General features: G+C 40.9%; 1 protein-coding gene across 1 annotated transcript; it reads left to right on the top strand.

The window, feature by feature from the left end:
- Positions 1–311: 311 nt before the first annotated feature.
- Positions 312–17,936, top strand: tmeff1b (transmembrane protein with EGF-like and two follistatin-like domains 1b). The gene is made up of 10 exons (XM_020646626.2): positions 312–1,272; positions 8,750–8,859; positions 9,576–9,705; positions 9,820–9,846; positions 10,307–10,397; positions 10,720–10,868; positions 13,324–13,371; positions 13,471–13,591; positions 15,527–15,688; positions 15,985–17,936. Exons 1-10 carry the CDS (start codon positions 1,146–1,148, stop codon positions 16,067–16,069), a joined length of 1,050 nt encoding a protein of 349 aa, XP_020502282.2. The 5' UTR covers positions 312–1,145; the 3' UTR covers positions 16,070–17,936.
- Positions 17,937–19,249: the final 1,313 nt, after the last annotated feature.

The following is a 19,249-nucleotide window of genomic DNA, read 5'->3' as shown; positions in this document are numbered from 1 at the left end:
ATATATTTATATATTAATATTTTATGAAACATTTTAGAAAATTACCAAAGTATAAAGCTATGGAAAAGATACAATTTAAAGTCAAATTAAATTACAAGACTAAGAAGGTAGATTTTTTATTATTAAAGTAGCCTACATGATGTTATTATTATAGTATTATTATCATTATTAGCCTATTATTATCTGACAGTGGGGGCTTCATCTCTCTCTCTCCCCCCCTCTCGGTCTGTGGGAGTGGTCTTTTCCTGGTCACGTGATGTCAGCCTTTGTTGATGTGATTCAGTAGAAGAAGAACAGGAGGACAAAAAAAAAAAAAAAAAAAAAAAAAAAAAAGAAGTCCCAGTCCGACCGACGGATCACAGACCTACCGTTCCTCATCCGTCCTCCCTCCCCGGCGCATACTCGCTCCTCCTCGGCCTGGATGCTGCAGCAAGCCCGTCCGGATCTCCGCCTGGATCTTTTTTTGTGTCTATCCGCGGCACTCCGCGGTTCTCCCCGCCGGTTTGAGAGCTTGGCAGCGGGGCTGGGGGATGGAGGCTCAGACGGGGCTGTGAGCAGGCTGCTTTTAAAGGGGAGGTGGAGGTGTGGGGGGTCGGTGTGAGAAGCCCCAGGCCCTGCTTTGCTTTGTTATCCTGGGCTCGGTTTACCGGCTATCTCTTCGTGTTTTCCCAACTTATTTCTCATCCTTTTCTGCTCCAGGTTATCCTCCTGTGAGACAGTGGAGGAGTTTTTGAGTTACAGAGAGAAACACCCTCACAGCACCAGGATTTAACGCAGATTTTTGGGCTGCTGGACTTCATTCATATCTTGTTTTCTGCAGCGTGTTTTTCAATTCAGGATTTTTTTGGAAGGACGAATCAAGAAAAGCAAATTAGTCTACTTTCATTCATTAGCCTCCCTCCTAACCCTTTAATCCCTTTTAATCACCTTTTTTCTTTGCATTACTCTGTCTGTCCCCACACACGCCTAGCTGCACCTCTTTCTCCTGATATTTCTTTATTCATCTTCTATTTCTCTCTTTTAATCTCCCCATTTCCTCCTCGTTACCTTCATTTATTTCCCACCTCCCAGTCTCTACCTCTCCCCTCTGTCAGTCTCCCACCCTCCATCTGTCTCCCCCTGTCTCCCTCCCTCCATCCTCCATCATGGCTCCGGTGTGCCGGTTCTCCTGGTCTTGCTGCCTGCTGGTTCTGCTGCTCCTCCCCGCCGTCCAGAGCTCGTTCCCCCGCAGCAAAGAGGACTGCGGCCCGGGAAAGGCCTCCGACTGTCCAGGTGAGACTCCTAACATCATGTTTACACTTGGACTCCACTCCTCCTCTCTCAGGCTGCTGGTAGAGGTGTGTGTGTGTGTGTGTGTGTGTGTGTGTGTGGGGGGGGGGGGTTATCTGATGCTGTGGATGTGGAGGTCAGAGGTCAGGGACATCTTTATTAATCTGACCCTCTCTGTCACCTTTTATTGGATGTTTCTGTGCGGCTCTGTGTTTCTGTTGTCATGACGACTGCTGCAGGATAACGCACAGGTTTGATGGAGGTTCATGATTTGAAGGAGATGTGTATCTGTGTGTGTGTGTTTTCTGACCACTCCTCACTTTAACTGGGCTCTATTTTAGCTCTTAATGACAGGGTGGAGGAACAGGGCGAGGTTAAATGAGTGGGTAGTGTGTGTGTGTGGGTAGTGTGTGTATGTGTGTGCGTGGTATGTCTTCTTGTATAGGCTAAGCCACATTCTCTGGTAAAATTCAAATTCTTACTCTGCTTTCATTCAATATTTTTTGATGTTCAGACTCACTGAGTGTGTCTCTTGCCAACTTTTCGTTTCGTTTCACACATGCACATTACTCCTGAAAACTACGTGAAGTTTCTGTAACAGCTGCTTGTAACAGCTGAATTTTTTCATCTCAGCCCCCAAGTCAAAAGGGAAGTTGGGATGATCTGATGTGAGGACGCAGCAGGAAAGATTCAGCTTAATTCACCTGGAGCACGCGGGACGGGGTTGATGACATTTATATCCTGCGCACCACCAGACTTACATCTCTATTGTATTTTTCACACGTACATTCCTGAAAATTTCTAGATCATTTTGGGACAGTCTGCCATCCCTGAACTCTTCCCCAAATTGCTGGTTCATTCATGTCCCTGACAGGGTCATGGGTGAAGTGTTTCATTTCAGTTTGATGGGTGGTTTCAGGATGGAAGACACGACGTCAAAAGGATGGCCCTGGAATGGCACACAGAGCAAGAGTCCAACGCTAATGACAAATTTCTCCTCTGTATCAGTTCTGTTTGTATTTAGATGTATTCACAGCATCAACAAAGAGTGTAAAAGACAGACAAGTGTACGAAGCAGCTTTATTCTGGTAGAAAGATCACACTGGCCGCTTGCAGCTCGCATGATATAAACGTCATCATCCCGCTCTTTTTTTTTTTACCCAAAATGTAGTTAAGCAAATGTTTTTACTTTTTCTAAACCCTGCTTGAATTTCTATCCATCCATCATCAATGCACCACTGAAATCATTCACCTTTTCCTTCCCGCATGCTTCAGAAACTACAGCGAGCAGCTGTTTGAAACATGAAAATAAATATCTGTTGAAGTCTTGGAGAAAAAACTTGGGAAGATCGAAGCTGAGAGCCACAGACAGGAAGCATGGAGAGAAAAGAAACATGTCCGTCTAAATGTGAACATGTGAGGAACCAAAGAGTAATGAATGACACCAGGCTCATATGGAGTCTTATTGTTTATGTAAAAGTTATTCTGCACACCAACGGACTATTCCACGTCTCTGATCTAAATCTGGAGACGTAAAGAAACCGAAATACCTCCTGAAAACGCTGATTTGTGTCAGAGAGTGGCTTTAAGTTTTTTTTCCCTTTAAAGATCTGAAGGATGAAGTCTTTGAGATTTCTATTTTCAGAAGATCTGAACCCCCTCCAAAGATGTCCGCCCACTGCAGCTCAGACACAGATGTTCTCTCCACTCAGTCACAGATTCTCTTCAGACGGATGTTATTTACGACCTACAGACTCCTTGTGCCGTCTTCAATAGAGAGATGTGTAAATGAGAAGTACACAGAGTGTTTGTGTTTAGAATGAGGGCTGTGAGGGACTCAGAATCATCATGTTCATTTAAAGAATAACTTCTAGATAGATGATTCCTGCATCATGAACCTTCCATTGAATACAGAAGAATTAGTGAAGGAAAACAGCTGTGGATGAAACATCTGTCAAAGGAGGACTGGACGAGACTAGACGCGCTAATGCTCCGTTTTAAAACTAAAGCCAGCTCCTAATGTGTGTGTTAGAAATATTTCAGTCTGAGTGAGACTCAAGGTTGTGTTTCTGTGTGTTCAGGCGATGGTGAGCTGTTGTTGTTAGGCAGATGTGAGTATTAAAGACGACGACAAACAAGTTCTGCCGTATGGTTCATTGAAACATTTTTTCACACCTTTCTTTCAATTTCGTACCTTCCTTATTCAAATGATGTTTGCGATGTGTTTCTTGATGACCCTGATGAAGGCTACAAGCTGTAACGCGTCCTTCTAATCTCTAATAAATTGTTCACACTACAAGTGTTGCTGGAGCTTTATGACCTCTTCAAGCACCTTGGTAGTTAGAAGAGATGATGCGTATGCTGGTGCTAATGAGGATCCTGATATAGAAAGAAAGTTCCACTCAGCTTCTATATTGAAACATTACCAGCAATCTTTTCTCTCGCTGCATCAAGTCACATCACCATCATTTGAACTATTAATAACATGAAGGATTTAAGTACAGGGACAACTGGATCTTAAGTTGAAAGAGCATTAAGCTGAGTTGAAGGTAGCGGTTGCCTGACAGCCCTGCAAAGACTGAATTCAATTTTAATTTCTATGCTTGCTAGTTTTGGAAAGGATGAGACCTTTGTGAATAAATACTAAACATTAAGGGGGGATAAAATGTATTTATTCCTGTAAAAAATTCACTTTTTGTTTCATAACGACCTGTGAAATAAGCTGGGACGGGAAACAGTGATCTCCGAACTAGTGTTGTCACAACAGCAGAATTTTAAAAACTTGGAGGGGTTAGTCAAGTAAAACTCAAACTATATCGATGCCTGTTTGATACCATGGTAACAAAAAAGGACGTTTCTTGATTCTTTCTTGTTTTTAATCACCATAAATTGCGGGCAAACGTCACACTAACTAGCTTTCAAAACATGTCGGCAACTTTTCAGTCGTGTAACTGTACGCACGTGTTTGCACGATTCAGACAGCGTGCGGGAGTTAGTCTGCAATTTTTGATGGATTCGTTCCTCTCCTACACGCACCTGTCTGATGAAATATTGAAACATTTGCCAACCTCTCTCCAAACTGTATGGAATCACTATTAGTGGTTTCAATACGACAATGACCCTCCAAACACAATGCCAGCTCATGCAGTAAATGGTTTCTCCAGTTTGTTGTGGAAAAATTGAATTTGTCTGCACAGAAACTTGACTTAAACCAAAGCACACATGCACGCATGCAGGAGGCCTTGTTATGAAGAATTGAAGCCCTGATCAGGAGGTGATTTCCAGGCTTCATTTCCACATACTTTTTGACCATGAAGTGTAACTGCAGTGTCTCAGGATGTAGGTTGGGAAGAGAAAAACAAGTAGAGAGATAATGAAGTCAGCGGAGCGTGAAAGGCCAAGAGACATTTATACACAGAGAGAGAGAGAGAGAGAGGTTAGTCAGCTTTTGCTTCAGTGATCCTCCGTTCTTCCATTTTAGTTTGACTTCACTCACAGACCGACTTCAGATCAGCTTCAGTCCGAAACTCTGATCGTCCCTCATCAGTTGAATCCGACCTTTTACCAGCAGCTTCTGTGTTTTCTGCCTGAAAAGTTTACAGAATCACGTGCAGTATAGTCGCTCTGTTCCTCATCTTCTCGGACATGTCGTTCTGCAGTCGAGTCACAGGTCACTGACTCATCTGAGATCTGAATCAGTGAGCTGATCACCTCCTGGAAAACAGTTCACAACACAGTGACACACTTTCCCAGACTCCCAACAGAGATGTTTTATTGACCTGAGGATGTTTTTTTTTTCGTAAAAAATCTGTGGGATGTGAACCTCTGGTCGAATTCAAAACTGGCCTCGTTTATATCAAAATTCAACTGTCTGCAGCATACTTTTTTAAAACGTTTTTTGGTCTAATTTGTCAAATTGTATTGGACCAAATTGTGGTCTTGATGCAACAGAAGACACGAGAAGACTTATTAGTTTGAACACAGGAAAATTCCCAAGATCTCAAGAACCTTTTTGAGACCTCTCAAACATTCAGTGCATTTGGAGTCAAGATTGGCATTTTCAGTTAATCAATATTTGAGTCCTCTCATGAGTAAAGAGTAATTGATTTTTTTGCAAATTGTGTATTTTATTACCATTAAAAATAACACGTCCAGCATAGCCTACCATTTACTAACACTGGCCCTAAGGCATGATATTTTAATTCCTGTGATGTTCTTTCAATCTGAATGTCTGACTGTGTGTGTATGTGGAGCATCTGCTTTGCCGTACTGCTGAAACGCAGAGTGAATTCACAGACTGGGACACGAGTATTACACAGTCGCGGAATCAATATGAATGTAGAGAGACGTAATTACTGCTGAGCTTAGTTACGGCACTTGTGTGGAAATGCAGCATGAAAAAGGCTTCTGTCTGTCCACGAGTCTGTCGGATCAGCCACTTTTTGTGAATTTAAAAAGTTGGTTTCAGCTCCTGTAAAGAGACAGCTAGCATTTTATAACCAGAAAATTAACTGAACTGGTAAAATACTTCTAGTATTTGAGGCGAAGACATTTTGGAAGACAAGATATTGGTGAAATAGATCAAAACATCGTCTGCGTAAAAAAGTCAAAAAGTTAAGTGGCTGCTTAGGAATTATTAAAGTGATCATTTGTACCGTTTGTATTTTGCTGGATAAGGCCTTATTCTAACACCTCTGATTTTCTCACGTCATCCAATGTACAATTTTAATCGATCTGATAAACTTTACAACAGACTGGGTTTTATTCAAGGTCACAGATGCATGAAAGTACCAAAACATAATTACCAAAATTATTTTGGAAATCGTTTTTTTGCTCTTATCACAAGATGCATTTATTTAAAAGAGTAGAAGACCTAACCACTGGGCAAGACATGAACTACCCAACAGGAACTATTGAAGCAGCTTGTCCTTACCCCCCGTGTTTGCCAGGGAGCATCATAGACATTTATTTTGCTGATCTTCAAACACTTTTTAAAAAGTTAAGATCCTGAATGTCTCTGACTAAAGAACCCAGTTCAGTCGCTAACTGCTCAGCCTCTTGGTTTTGTTGTTCTCCAGATGTGTCAATCATCTCCACATCGTGCTTTTAACACACAGCTGTTTGAAGGTTGTGTTTTGTGTTGTCGTTGTGTAAAAAGAAGGCTTTCCACACTCGTAACTCCCCACAGAGCCTCCTCGGTGTCGGGGTCTCTGCAGACCTGTCTGACGCTGTAAACAAGCTGTGACTGCTGATGCAACAAGTGTCTGTCAGATGAGAAGTAAGTGGCAGAGCGCTGATAAAAAGCCGCTGCAGGTGTAGATGTTTGAGCGTCTCCAGATGAATACGTGCAGACGTGATGTGACCTGACAGGTTTTATCTTCCCTGACCCACTTTATCTTTTCTGGTTTTAGAACATCTAAGTCCTGCAGGTCTTTTTTCATCATGACTCTTTGATTTCTTGGATTGATTTCTCTGCATTTTTGTTCAGACAAAGAATTATTCTGCTGTATATTCCGCAAACTGCTTTTGTCTTGCATTACTTTTTGATACCCAAACCTGAGCCGTGAGGGACACCTTGTGCAAAGCTTTGCCTACTGATTAAAAAAATATTGGCATAGAGAGTTTGATTGGTGACACAATAACATAAACAGTAGAGGGTAAAATTAAACATGAGCCCCTGAGCTTCATCTGTGGATTTGAGAGCTTAAAATTAAAACTTAAATTATTCTTTTGAAACATTTCTAAGAAAACGATATGAGGTGGGACAAACTAGCTCCTGTAATAATGTCTTGGCTACTGCGGCAATCACTTCCTTCACCTTCCTGCCGTCGAAAAAAAAGGCTTCTTGTGCTTTGTTAGGATGTGTTCTGCTTTAAGAGATTCCTCCGATTCCTCAAGCGTTCTTCTTAGTTGGTCAAATGATTACAGATACCATCTGTGTATTTCACTGAATAGAAGTAGGAAGAAGCTTTTAATGTGTCTTTATTTTAGTTGGATTTTTTTTGCACACAGTCTGAACCTCTTGGCGAGCTACCAACAATGTTTTGGAGATGTTGGAAACATCATAAATTTAATCATGAACCTACCTGTTCCTCAGTACAGCTTTACAGCACTGCTTGCACGATTCGATAAACAATACATCAGTGATCACATTTGTTACAGATGCATGTCTTTGATGAAGTAACTCATCACTCTGCTGCATAAATGTCATAATGCTGCATGACTGAAACAGTTTTTTTAATCAGCCTGTCAGCATTTAGATTCTTCTGACGTCCTGAGATTGTTTCCGAAATGTTCAAGCAGAACTCTGCTCAGAAATCAAGTCATTTTAAAGAGACTTGACATTTCCCACTGAATGTAACAACAAGTTAGAAACCTGAAATCTCAAGCATTAATGGAGACATCAGGTGATGAGGCAGTAACAGAGCTCAGTCTGCAGACGGGTGCTGACAGAGAGCATCCTGGGAACACAGAGCTGGTGTTTTTTTTCTGTCCGCCCCCACAGTAGCCTCTGTGTGTCAGCAGCTCGTTCAGGCTGCATCAGCTCACAGAGGTATTTACTAATTACAGGGGAAGTGGGGGTCGTGACCCCTGTAATTACCTGCTCTAATAGGCTATTCTGTGGTGCTGCCGACCAATCGCATGCCATCAGAAATTACTACCCTGGATAATAGTGTGTGTGTGTGTTTCAGTATTTCCCGTCGTGTGTTTGTGTCTTTCATGTGGTCTTAATATTGTTTCATTTACATCCATATTAGTACCTGGACCGAGATGTCTTCAGCTGTTTTCATGGTCCTCAGAGGATAAACCATGCTGGTATTGATGATGCTTTGAATTTATATCTATGGGGACATAAATGTGAGTTCATTTCTGTCAACTCCTGCAAGACATTTCTGTCTGTCTGGTGTCTCCTTTGTCATATCTGTCATTTTCATTTCACTATGTTTACGCAGCCTAGAAAAAAATACCCAAAATACCATATTATATATTAATACCATATACCGCTGCGTCGTGAAAGCCCCTCAGCGTTGATATTTTGCCTGATCTCCTCATGTTTGCCTCAGACATGATTGATTCCAAACTTCAAAAGAGATGTCGCTAGACTCGCTACCGTGTCACAGACAGACCTGACAAATCCTAAATTCAGAAAATCCACATCATAATGTAGTTATGTCGGCCTCCTTTCAGCCTGTTTGTCATGAAATCTCAGTCAGTTTACTTTTGTTTTTTAGCGCTGAAGTGAGCTGAAACCTCTACTGGTAACTGAAACCAATCTTAATAAATAAATAGTGAGTTTAAATTCTATTTCAGCTTGCACAGATTGATTTTTGGTGCTGCTTGTGATTTCTCTCTCTGTTAAATGACGTAATGAGATTGTTTGAGGAACGTCAGAGATGACATCATTAGACATTTCAGGTAGTGTAGTTAAAGATCCTGAAAATACAGATTAAATTCATGAGTTTTTCTCTCTTCTTTTCAGATCTGTCAGAGAAGAAGAGCGACCTGCGTGTGTGTGACGCCGGGACGTGTCGCTTCGGAGGGACCTGCCGTGAGAACGGAGCGGACATCAAGTGTGTCTGCCAGTTTCACGTGAGTCACACACACACACACACACACACACACACACACACACACACACACACACACACACACACACACACACACACATTCAAACATATACACACAGGTATACATAGGTCACTGTTATGGACTTCACATTGACATTGATTATTGATGTACAAGCCCTGAGGGTCAACTGTAATGACCAAAAAAACATTTGAATGAAAAACTTGAAAACATTTTGCTTGATGTAAAATGATATCATCAAAATATTTGATGAAATTCAAAAAGATTTGAAGATCTGTAAAGTATTTCAAGAAATTAGAAGAATTCTCAAAGAACATGATAAAGGAATTAAACACAAAAAAAGTACAGAAACCAAAAACATTTTCTAGGATAAATTTTCTTTCAAACAACGTAAAAACTGTTCACTGCAGAAAAGATTTCAGAGAAAAAGAGGAAGGTTTATTGTTTGTTGAATTCTTTTACATCCTGCAAAATGTTTTTGCATAAATATTTGCATGGTTAACCTTCAGGGCCACCGTAGTGGGGACACAAATTTTAATTAAAAGTGTCAGAGTAGGCAGAATGTGAATGACACAAACACAAACGCTCTCTCTCTCTCTCTCTGAAAATAATGATAATAATAATAATAATGAAAATAATTCACATTTCCTCCTTTACTGACTTTAACTTTATTATTGTAGTAGACATAATAAATAAAAAAATGTTTGTGTGTGTTTCAGTGTCATAAGAAGTACGTCCCTGTGTGCGGATCCAATGGAGACACGTATCAGAACGAGTGTTTCCTCAGGAGGGCCGCATGCAAGAAACAGAGAGCCATCAGCATCATGTCTGAGGGGCCCTGTTACCATGGTAACGCTCACATAAAAACACACACACACACACACACACACACACACACACACACACAGATTAACTCACATGACTACCTGTCACCCGAGCCTAACATCTCTGTTTGTGTTTCAGACGGAGCATCAGGATCTGGTGATGGAGGTAAACAGCTTCACGCTTTCACCGTTTGTTTCATTTTTAAAGCGACAAATCTCAAGAGTGCTACAGGGTTAAAAACAAGAGTTTAAACACAGTACAGACCACAGAGTGAGTTCATCATATCCAGTCTTTCTTTGAGTGAGCTGGTTCTGCTTCAGGCTCTGAGCGTGCTCACATTAAGAGGAGCGTTTAGCGTGATTTGATGCTTCTTCATCACAAAATGGAACGATCAGCAGCTGTTTGCTTCTGTCTGATTAAAATAATGAGAAGAGATGATGGATATAAAAAACACACTGCTGCTGCACAGAAGGACAGAGACACTGCAGAAAACTATTGTTTTAAATCATATAGAAATAAGTTGATTGATAAATGACAGCCTATCATTTGATGCACCTTTGATGAATGGATGATCATCATGTTTTCACGAGTCATGTCGTGTTGTTGTGATCTTTTGTGTTTGCAGACGATGAAGGCTCCGGTCGCGGGAAGAAAGTGTCAAAATGTGGAAACTGTAGGTTTGGAGCCGAGTGTGACGAAGACTCTGAGGATATGCTGTGAGTACACACACACACACACACACACACACACACACACACACACACACACACACACACACACACACACACACACACACACACACACACTCACACACACACACATCATGACTTTTCAAATCATATACACAGAAGTTTATGATGATTCTAAACTTCAACAGCTCGACGATGTTGGAATATTTACCTCTGTGTGTGTGTGTGTGTGTGTGTGTGTGTGTGTGTGTGTGTGTGTGTGTGTGTGTGTGTGTGTGTGTGTGTGTGTGTGTGTGTGTGTGTGTGTGTGTGTGTGTGTGTGTGTGTGTGTGTGTGTGTACATCTGCAGCTGCATGTGTAACATCGTGTGTAACGGCCACAACGACAACCCGGTGTGCGGGAGCGACGCCGTCACCTACGACACGCCGTGCCACGTCCGCGAGGCGTCCTGCCTCAAGCAGCTGAAGATTGACATCAAACATGTGGGCCGTTGTCAAGGTAACGAGGAAATAAAACACCGCTGATCAATAGACAGGAAGCTGCAGAACATACACTCAAAGATAAAGCACGCACAAAAAAAAACCAAGGGATGAGAGGAGGGGGAGGGAGCAGAGTGACAAGGGGAAAACAGTAGAAGAAATTAAGGAAAATAAGAGGAGGACGAGGAGAGATGAATGATGGAGGAAAGAGAGTAGGAAGAGGAGGGATAGAGGGAAATGAGGAGAGATAAAGGATGGAGAAAAAAGAAGGAAGAGGAAGGGATGAAGGATTGAGGAAAAAGAGGAGAGATGAAGGATCGGGGAAGAGGAAGGGATGAAGGATTTGGGAAAATGTAGAGAGATGAAAGACTGAGGAGTAAGAGTAGAGACGAAGGATGGAGGGAGGAGAGTAGGAAGAGGAGAGATCGATGGGGGAGAAAGAGGGGAGATGAAGGATAACGGGAAAAGAGGAGGAAGAGGAGAAATTAAGGATGTGAGCAGGGGTCAAAAAAGAGGGGAAAGGGTAGGTGAATGAAGATGAAAAGACTGCTGTGCTGTTTTTCAGCTCATCTATATTGAATGAAGACCTGACCCCAATACACACATGTATGCACTTACACACACACACACACACACAAAGACACACAAACACACACACACACACACACACACATGCTGGATTAGTTCAGCTGGCTGAACAACCAGCTGGTGTCATTTTAACATGATGACCTTCTGTTATCCATTTTTTATCATCCTCTTTTGTACCTGATTTTCTACCTTTCCTCTTCTTCTTCATTGGTGCTTTTTTGTTGTTGTTGTTGTTTTCACTATTTATCATAACCCCCTCCTATAAGTCACTAAACATGATATATTTGACAAATATTCTATTTTTAAATGACTGGAAAGACAATTGAAATATGGTTAGAGACTGTATTTATATTTATCACACTGCTTTGTTAAAAACTTGATCCTGATTGGTCAATCACAGCTTTGTACTGTATAGTCATATTTTTGAAAACCAACTCTAGAGGACCTTACCCGTCCATAGAAAGAAGTTGTTGTTATTCTATTGTTATTCTAAGAAATGATCCGTACAGAGAGAGATCTTTTGTTAGAGAGGAAGATGTTTTTCTTTTAACCACAAACAGCTGTGACATCACTCTCTACAAACACACCAGACTACATTGATAAAAACATGAACTTTACCTCACAGAACATAGAGTAGGAGTTGTTGATCTACTGCTGCCTTGATCAATGTTGCTAACAGCAGGCTGTAGACGCTAGCCGGTTATAACTGAACTTTTGTCAGTGGACGTGGGGCTTTGTCTTCTCCGCCCTCTTATTGTAAACACATGTTTGTTGTTGATGAGGGAGAGGAGGTAACAACACTATTTGTGCTTAGCGAATGTGCAGTTGCATTCAGTGACCTTTGGCGGGCGCTGTTTTTTTAATCAATGTTGTTCTTATCTTTGAATAATTCTATGATATAGAATAATATTATCGAACTCTATAATAATAACAATCTGAGACTGTCAGGGACACACTTTTCTCCCTCCCTCGGTTCATGCTTTTAAAAACAATCAACCCTGTTTCTGAGAATTAAGTGGACAATTAATGAGCAGATGTAGATTTTCAATTAAAAGGATGACAACAACAGCTCTGTAAATATTACAATTATTTTTAAATGTACCTCACATTAAGTGTTCTCTTTTGTCTTTTTTATACTTGTAAAATGTGTTTCACGTGTTAAAGGGAGCGAGAGAGGACAACAAATTAGTCTGCACTATCATAAGTAGGACATTCCTGCTGATGAAGCTTCGCCCTGAAGCAAGAAGAGAGAGTGTGTGTGTGTGTTTGTGTGTGTGTGTTGACCTGTTTCAACCCTCTCTCTCTTTCCTGGTTGATCACATCACATTCATAATGTGTCTGAATCGCTCTTTGTTCGATGAGGAGACATTATTCTGTGGCGCCAGAGGAAAGATCATCCTGTCTTTCAGGTCTTTTGGGTTCAGTTATATTTCACTTGTTTCTATTTGTCCAGTTGCGATTATACTGCTGCCATTCCAATCGCCGTGCGTCCATGCATCTTTTCTTCTTCTTGGTAGATTATTAAAGTCATATTATGTTAAATTGAGACACCGGGGGGGCGCTGTTGGTTGGTAGAACAGGCGCCCCACGTACTGAGGCTGCAGTCCTCGTGGCACTGGTCACAGGTCACTCTCTCTCTCCTCACATTTCCTGTCTCTCTTCTGTCCTACCTAAATTAAGGCAGAGGTTGAAACACAATCTATAAAATAATATAATTTAATGAGAATAAAAAAACACATTTACGTACCATGCTAACAGATTAAATATCTTGTTTATTAAAAAAAATCCTAGATGCACAAATTGCTTAAGATTTAACAACCGCTTCATCGTTCAGTACCTCTTTTCTGTCTAAAATCTCATGATATTTTCTTCTTCTGTGGTTTCAGATAAAAGCAGGAAGGACGACAGCATCAAGAGCAAACCAGACATCTACGGTAAGATCGCCTCCCTGCAGTGTGAATGAAGTTCTCCGTCATATCAATGAAACAGCCAATCAGAAACCAGGATTCTTTTTATTTATTGTTTTTTTACAGCTGTGTCTAAACCTGGTGAAGGGGAGGGCTTTGTGGATGTCCCCGCCCCCTGTCCTGAAGACTACTCCCAGTTCTGTGAACACGGCCAGTGTGAGATGAGACACAACCTGCCCACCTGCAGGTAACACCTGTTTGTCTGTCTTCAACCAATCAGAGTCCACGACAGATTAGACCATTTGAACTCCACTCGTTTATGTTTTATGAACAGGAGACAATTTGTCCTCAATGAAGGCAAGATTTGAGCTGATGTCAGACTTTAAATAGTGAGTTAACATAGAAATGTTACGATATATATGCTTCTGTTCTGAAGCCTCTAATTTGGTATTTTGGTTATCAGAGGTCTGCAGTGATATAGGGCGCGTTCGAATTGTCCCTCCTATCTCCTTTCACTATCCACTTTACCAAAACCCCGGAAGCATTTAAGTGGCGGCCATGATAAGAGTCGAATTCTCTAAAAGTTAAGGAAAGGTGGGTCAATGCTTTCTTTATAACCTCCTTTAGCATAGGACACACTGGACCATCCTTTACGAAAGGAGATGAGATATGACGCCCCACAATTCCTTGCGGCCGCAGCATTTAAAGCGAGTCACGCATCCGACCGTTCATGAAAATTAACGATAATCGTAAAGGGACACAGATCATGTAAGGGATAAAAGATAAGAGACATTTTTATCCAGATGACGTATTTCATTCACTTAAGAATGCTTTGTGCAGTTGTACATTTGTATGCTTAAAACATTATGTGTAGGCTATATCTTACATAAATGTAACATTTAATTTCAGTGGACAGGAAGGTGATGGTTTCACTTTTGTTACTTGTAGCCTGGTAGTCTATATATGCTTTTATTTCAATCCCAACTTTGTGGTAATTAGGATTATTTCACCGGTAAGAAGGCACAGGGGAAAGTTTTTTAGATGCGCTTTTAGTAGTCCATTTTCTGAACATTGTAGTTTCACCACGGCGGACCCACGTCATTAACCTACACCGGCCCATCGCATTTAATTACATATCTTGTGGATTTTTCTGTTGGTAATGAAAGATCTCAAGTCAAAGTCTTTTGTCTTTGTGTATTTTATTGCATATAGTAAAAAGTTCTTTTGCAAAAGGGGCAATCAGCTACAAAAGTAACATCAATCACAAGTGTATCAAAGATTCCCGGGGCAGTCCCGGGTGCAGAGCATATTTACACTTTCACAGGGTGTAGGTATTTTGCATACACATGAGTGATACATCGTCATTGGTTTCAGCTTGCCCTAGTGACTACGCCTTCTGCTAGTTTGCCTGGTGATTTATCTATGCAAGCTTCTATAAGGCGCCTGGTACGGAGGAACATCAACAGAAACTCCTTTGTCAGGAGGGCACACTGATCTAAGGTCATGCTGTACCCAGATCCTGAGGAGCGTACCTGTTGGAGATACAGACCGAGGCCATACAGAGAAACAGTTTCTAATTGCTAAATGACGCACGATCATCCTAATCTTTTAAGGTCAAACGAAGGCAACAGACAGATAGTATTTTTCCACTACACATAGCCTAGTGGAGATGTGGTCGGATTGTCAGAGCAACGAGATCGCCTTTCCCTAAGTCCTTTATGACTTCTCCTAACAGCTTTCCTTAACCTCATGACGTTTTCCCCGGGGTTAAGGTAAAGTGGATAGTGAAAGGAGATAGGAGGGACAATTCGAACGCACCCTCAGAATCAGCTCAGTTAGCTTTGAACCCTTGACTGAGGTGATACCAAAAAACACCCTGTTCTTTTCATACCAGTATTTTTGCTTCCTGCAGGCAGATTTATTTTCCAGAGTAAGAAATTAAAAAAAAATAGATGCAAAGCCAAACACACAAAAACAAAGATGATACCTGTTATGATAAAGTAAGGGTCTAAAGTTTCAATATGCATATTGGCACCTTTACACGTCAGATTTTGGTGATGGTTATGACCCTTTATAATACTCTCAGCACTGTTTAAAAACATTTAGTCGTAGGACTTACACCTGTGTGTGTGTGTGTGTGTGTGTGTGTGTGTGTGTGTGTGTGTGTGTGTGTCTCTCTCAGGTGTGAGGCGGCGTACGGCGGCCCTCAGTGCGATCAGCTGCTGGACTTTAACATCCTGTACGTGGTGCCCAGCGGCCAGAAGCTGCACTACGTCCTCATCGCCGCCATCATCGGAGCCGTTCAGATCGCCGTCATCGTTGCTGTGGTCATGTGCTTCACCAGGTAATTACTCTTTGTTCTTTAAACACTTCAACTACTGAACTAATACTTAAAAAATACTGCTACTCCTACTGCTCATGTAATAAATGCTTAATAATTGAAACTGGAGGTTTCATCTCAAAAGACAATGACTGCATTCTCTGGTTTAATCAGATTTGGTCATGATCTTCATCAGATGAACGTTTTCAGGGTCGAGACAAACACACAAAGTTTAGTTTTAAGTATCACACAGGAACTTTTACCTTAGTGTTTCTTGATGATTATAATCATTGATGTGTAATTCCTTTTTTGTCCTGCAGGAGGTGCAACAAGGCGAAGCGCGGGCGGAGACAGAAGCAGCACCTGGGTCACTTCCCGTCAGGAACGTCCTCCAGGATGATGTAGCTGCTCCGCTCTCTCTCTCTCTCTCTCATGTTTTTATGAAAACCCAGAAGTCTAACGTTTTCGTATCACACAGACTGACTGCATTTTTGATATCTCCACTTTTTGGTGCCTCTTTTTCCCCCCTTTTTTAAAAATAGATTTTGAATTCCTTAAGAGGCCTTATTTTCAAGATTTTTTTCTCCATGTTTGATTTCTTTTTTTTTCCTTCTTCCTGTCGGACAGTTGCCTGTCTTGGCTGTCTGCAGATGACTTTCTGTTTTCAGAGTTTGGTTTGTGTTTGTGGCGATGCTGCCGTCCTCTCGGACTCTGAAACACTGTGGATCCTCTGACAGAAGCTCAAATGTTATTTATCTGATTGTATTTTCACTTTGGACCGTCCACACAAACTGGAAAAACACAGATTGTCTCTCTTTGTTTGGACCCTGTGAGACGCACACTGATGCTGTTTCTGAGCTTTTCTTTGGATTTATTTTGAAGACACATTAACTCATTTTTTTAACCTTGTTTTAAACAGTTAGATCAACTGTTAAATATTCAGATCTAGAGTACAGCCTCTACTGACATTAAAATACCATTGAACTCAAAGCATTAGCTACATGTTTGGGGTTGATACTTTTCTACTCTACAGCTCCCCCTACAGGATTTTTTTAGGATCCACAAAATGTTATTCTAACAATTTGATTGGTTTTTAAAATGTTCCCTACATACAAAAAGCTGAAATTTCATACGAACATTTCAAACTTTTCCCTGATGAAGCAAGAGGTTAAATCACAAAAGTGTTAACTCAAAATCAAAACAAAAATGTCCTTTTATTAGCAAAGAATCATGTTTTAAGCCCAAAATAAAGGGAACTAATATCAAATAATTCACATTCTGGATGTTATAAAGCAAAACTTAGTCAGAATTCAAATCAAAATACGACTTTTCCATTGTTTGCCTCCTGAGTTTTGATTGGCCCTGCAGCTGGATGTTTAAACCAATCTGTGCAGGTTGACTTTTAGTAGTTTAGGGAGTCACACAGATACAGATCACAAAGACAGAAAGTCAAAAGAAATTGAGTATTAAAATGGATTTTATGTCACAATTCAGTTGCTTTTTAGATTCAAATTCTGACTGTTATCAGTTTACATTATTAAGCTTCTTTAAGAACACAACGTCTTCACGCTGCTCAACATGAAGACCGTGTCCACGGTTAAATGTGTCTTCTCTTTTAAATGTGTGTTATAAAGGCCTCAATACTCCAGGGGGCGCTCTTTATCAGGACCACAGGATTATCAGGGACCGCTGAAGCCCTCTGGAGTGTTTCTGCTGGAGTAAATCTGACGTTCTATTTCTGTCTTACTGCGTCTCACAGGGTTTAAAAAAAAAAAAAAAAGCTAAATGTTCCTGTAACTTAGTTTTCTTTTTTTTGTATTTGTTCTGATGAGGCGCACCTGAAAACCAAAATGCTGTTTTTTCTACTGTTAAAAAAATAAGATATGGTACAAGCTAACATGTACAGGTTGTTGTTATAATTATTTTATTGCTTGATTTTCAGATGATGCCATTCGGGAAATGGAAATGTTTTTTTTTGTTTTTTTTTAATATGTGTTTATTGACAAGCTAATGCTAATTTAAATGTTTGAGTTACCTCTTTTGATATCATTTGTAACGATGGTACGAAGTGTCCGTGTTGGTCGTTTTCTCGTGGTAGAAGGAGTAGACTGGAGAGGTCTGGCTGCTCTGAGATCCGATTGGAGCTGTGGTCTCTGATGTCTGCAGGGGTCCAGCCTGATTTGACTGTAGATGTTGCGTACTGCATGAACCAGTGAAGTTGATGTTTAGACTGTGCTGTAGCTGAAGTAGAATTAAATTATGACGTTTGAAACCGCTGTGTCATTTTTCATTGGTTGAGCTAAAACTACGTGTCGTAATTATTACAAACACTGGAAATGATAAATGGACTTGAGCTTATATAGCACTTTTCTAGTCTTCTGACTATGCAAAGTGCTTTTACACTGCAGGTCACACCCATTCACACACTGATGGTAGAGGTTGCTATGTAGTGAGACCATCAGAAGTAAATAATCCCATTCATACGCCGCCGACGAAGCAGCGGGGGGCAATTTGGGGTTTAGTGTCTTGCCCAAGGCCCAAAAGTTTTCTTCTTTAGTTCTTCAGCAAGAGTGGCAAAATAGCACCGGATTAATGAGATTAAAGAGAAATCACTGCTTTAATTTTGGACCTTAATCGCTTCGTGATTAACACGTTAACGCTGAAAGCACATTGTGCAGTTCCTCAATTGGCCAGTGGATGAAAAGGTAGAAAATAAGGACATTTTAGAAAGTGAGAATACAAGTTCGGCCTTACGTATATCATTTCTGTTCTCTAAAATGTTCAGGGTTCTTTATTTTATAAATAATTATTTTATTTAGGGTTGATTGACAGATGTTCAGCCAATCACAGACACCTCTAGCGGATGTCGAACAATTAATTTTCAGGCTCTATGAACTAACCTACTCAAAAAATTCAAAATGTCTGTCCCTCCAAAACAAATCATAATTAACCAGTCAACCTAAAGACTCCACCCCCTTCAGTGATTGAGGAGTGGAAAGCAAGCGCTCTGTGTGGCTGTTAAAGCATCCATGTCTTTTACAGGGAGGTGGAGTTAAATATAGCAGTGACGGCAGGATAATTATAGGCAGCAGCTGGTGGAGCGAGTTCGGACTTCGGGGAGTCCCCTTATCCCTCCATTTGATTCCATCCCTCCTTTCTCACCTCGTCCTGTTCCTGTCACCCTCTTTCTCTCTCAGCCCCTGTCTTCTGTGTGTTTTCATCATCAGTTTGGACGCTCTCCAGGGGTTTGGAGCTTCTATGAACTTTCAAGGGCACTAGCTCCCACTTTTGAAAGATCCAAATCTGACAGGATGTTGCTTTGAACTAAATGTCCTGAAGCGATATTTGACCCAGTATAGATTGGGGTTTACAATAAGTTTACAAGTTTAAAATGAAATGTTTTATGATGTGTTATTACCCGTCATTCTTATTGTCCTTTTTCTAATGAGGCTATCACTGGCCCTTAGGAGGAGGAGATGGATGCAGGCCTGTCAATCATTTTTACCCAGGTGACAACCTGCGGTGTAAAAAATTATGACGAAGTAGAATTGTAAATAGCTGCAGTTCCACTAGAGGCTGTTTCCA

Source organism: Labrus bergylta, chromosome 20 (genome assembly GCF_963930695.1).
Source record: "Labrus bergylta chromosome 20, fLabBer1.1, whole genome shotgun sequence".
NCBI lineage: Eukaryota > Metazoa > Chordata > Actinopteri > Labriformes > Labridae > Labrus > Labrus bergylta.
This window is presented reverse-complemented; position numbering and strand designations above follow the sequence as displayed.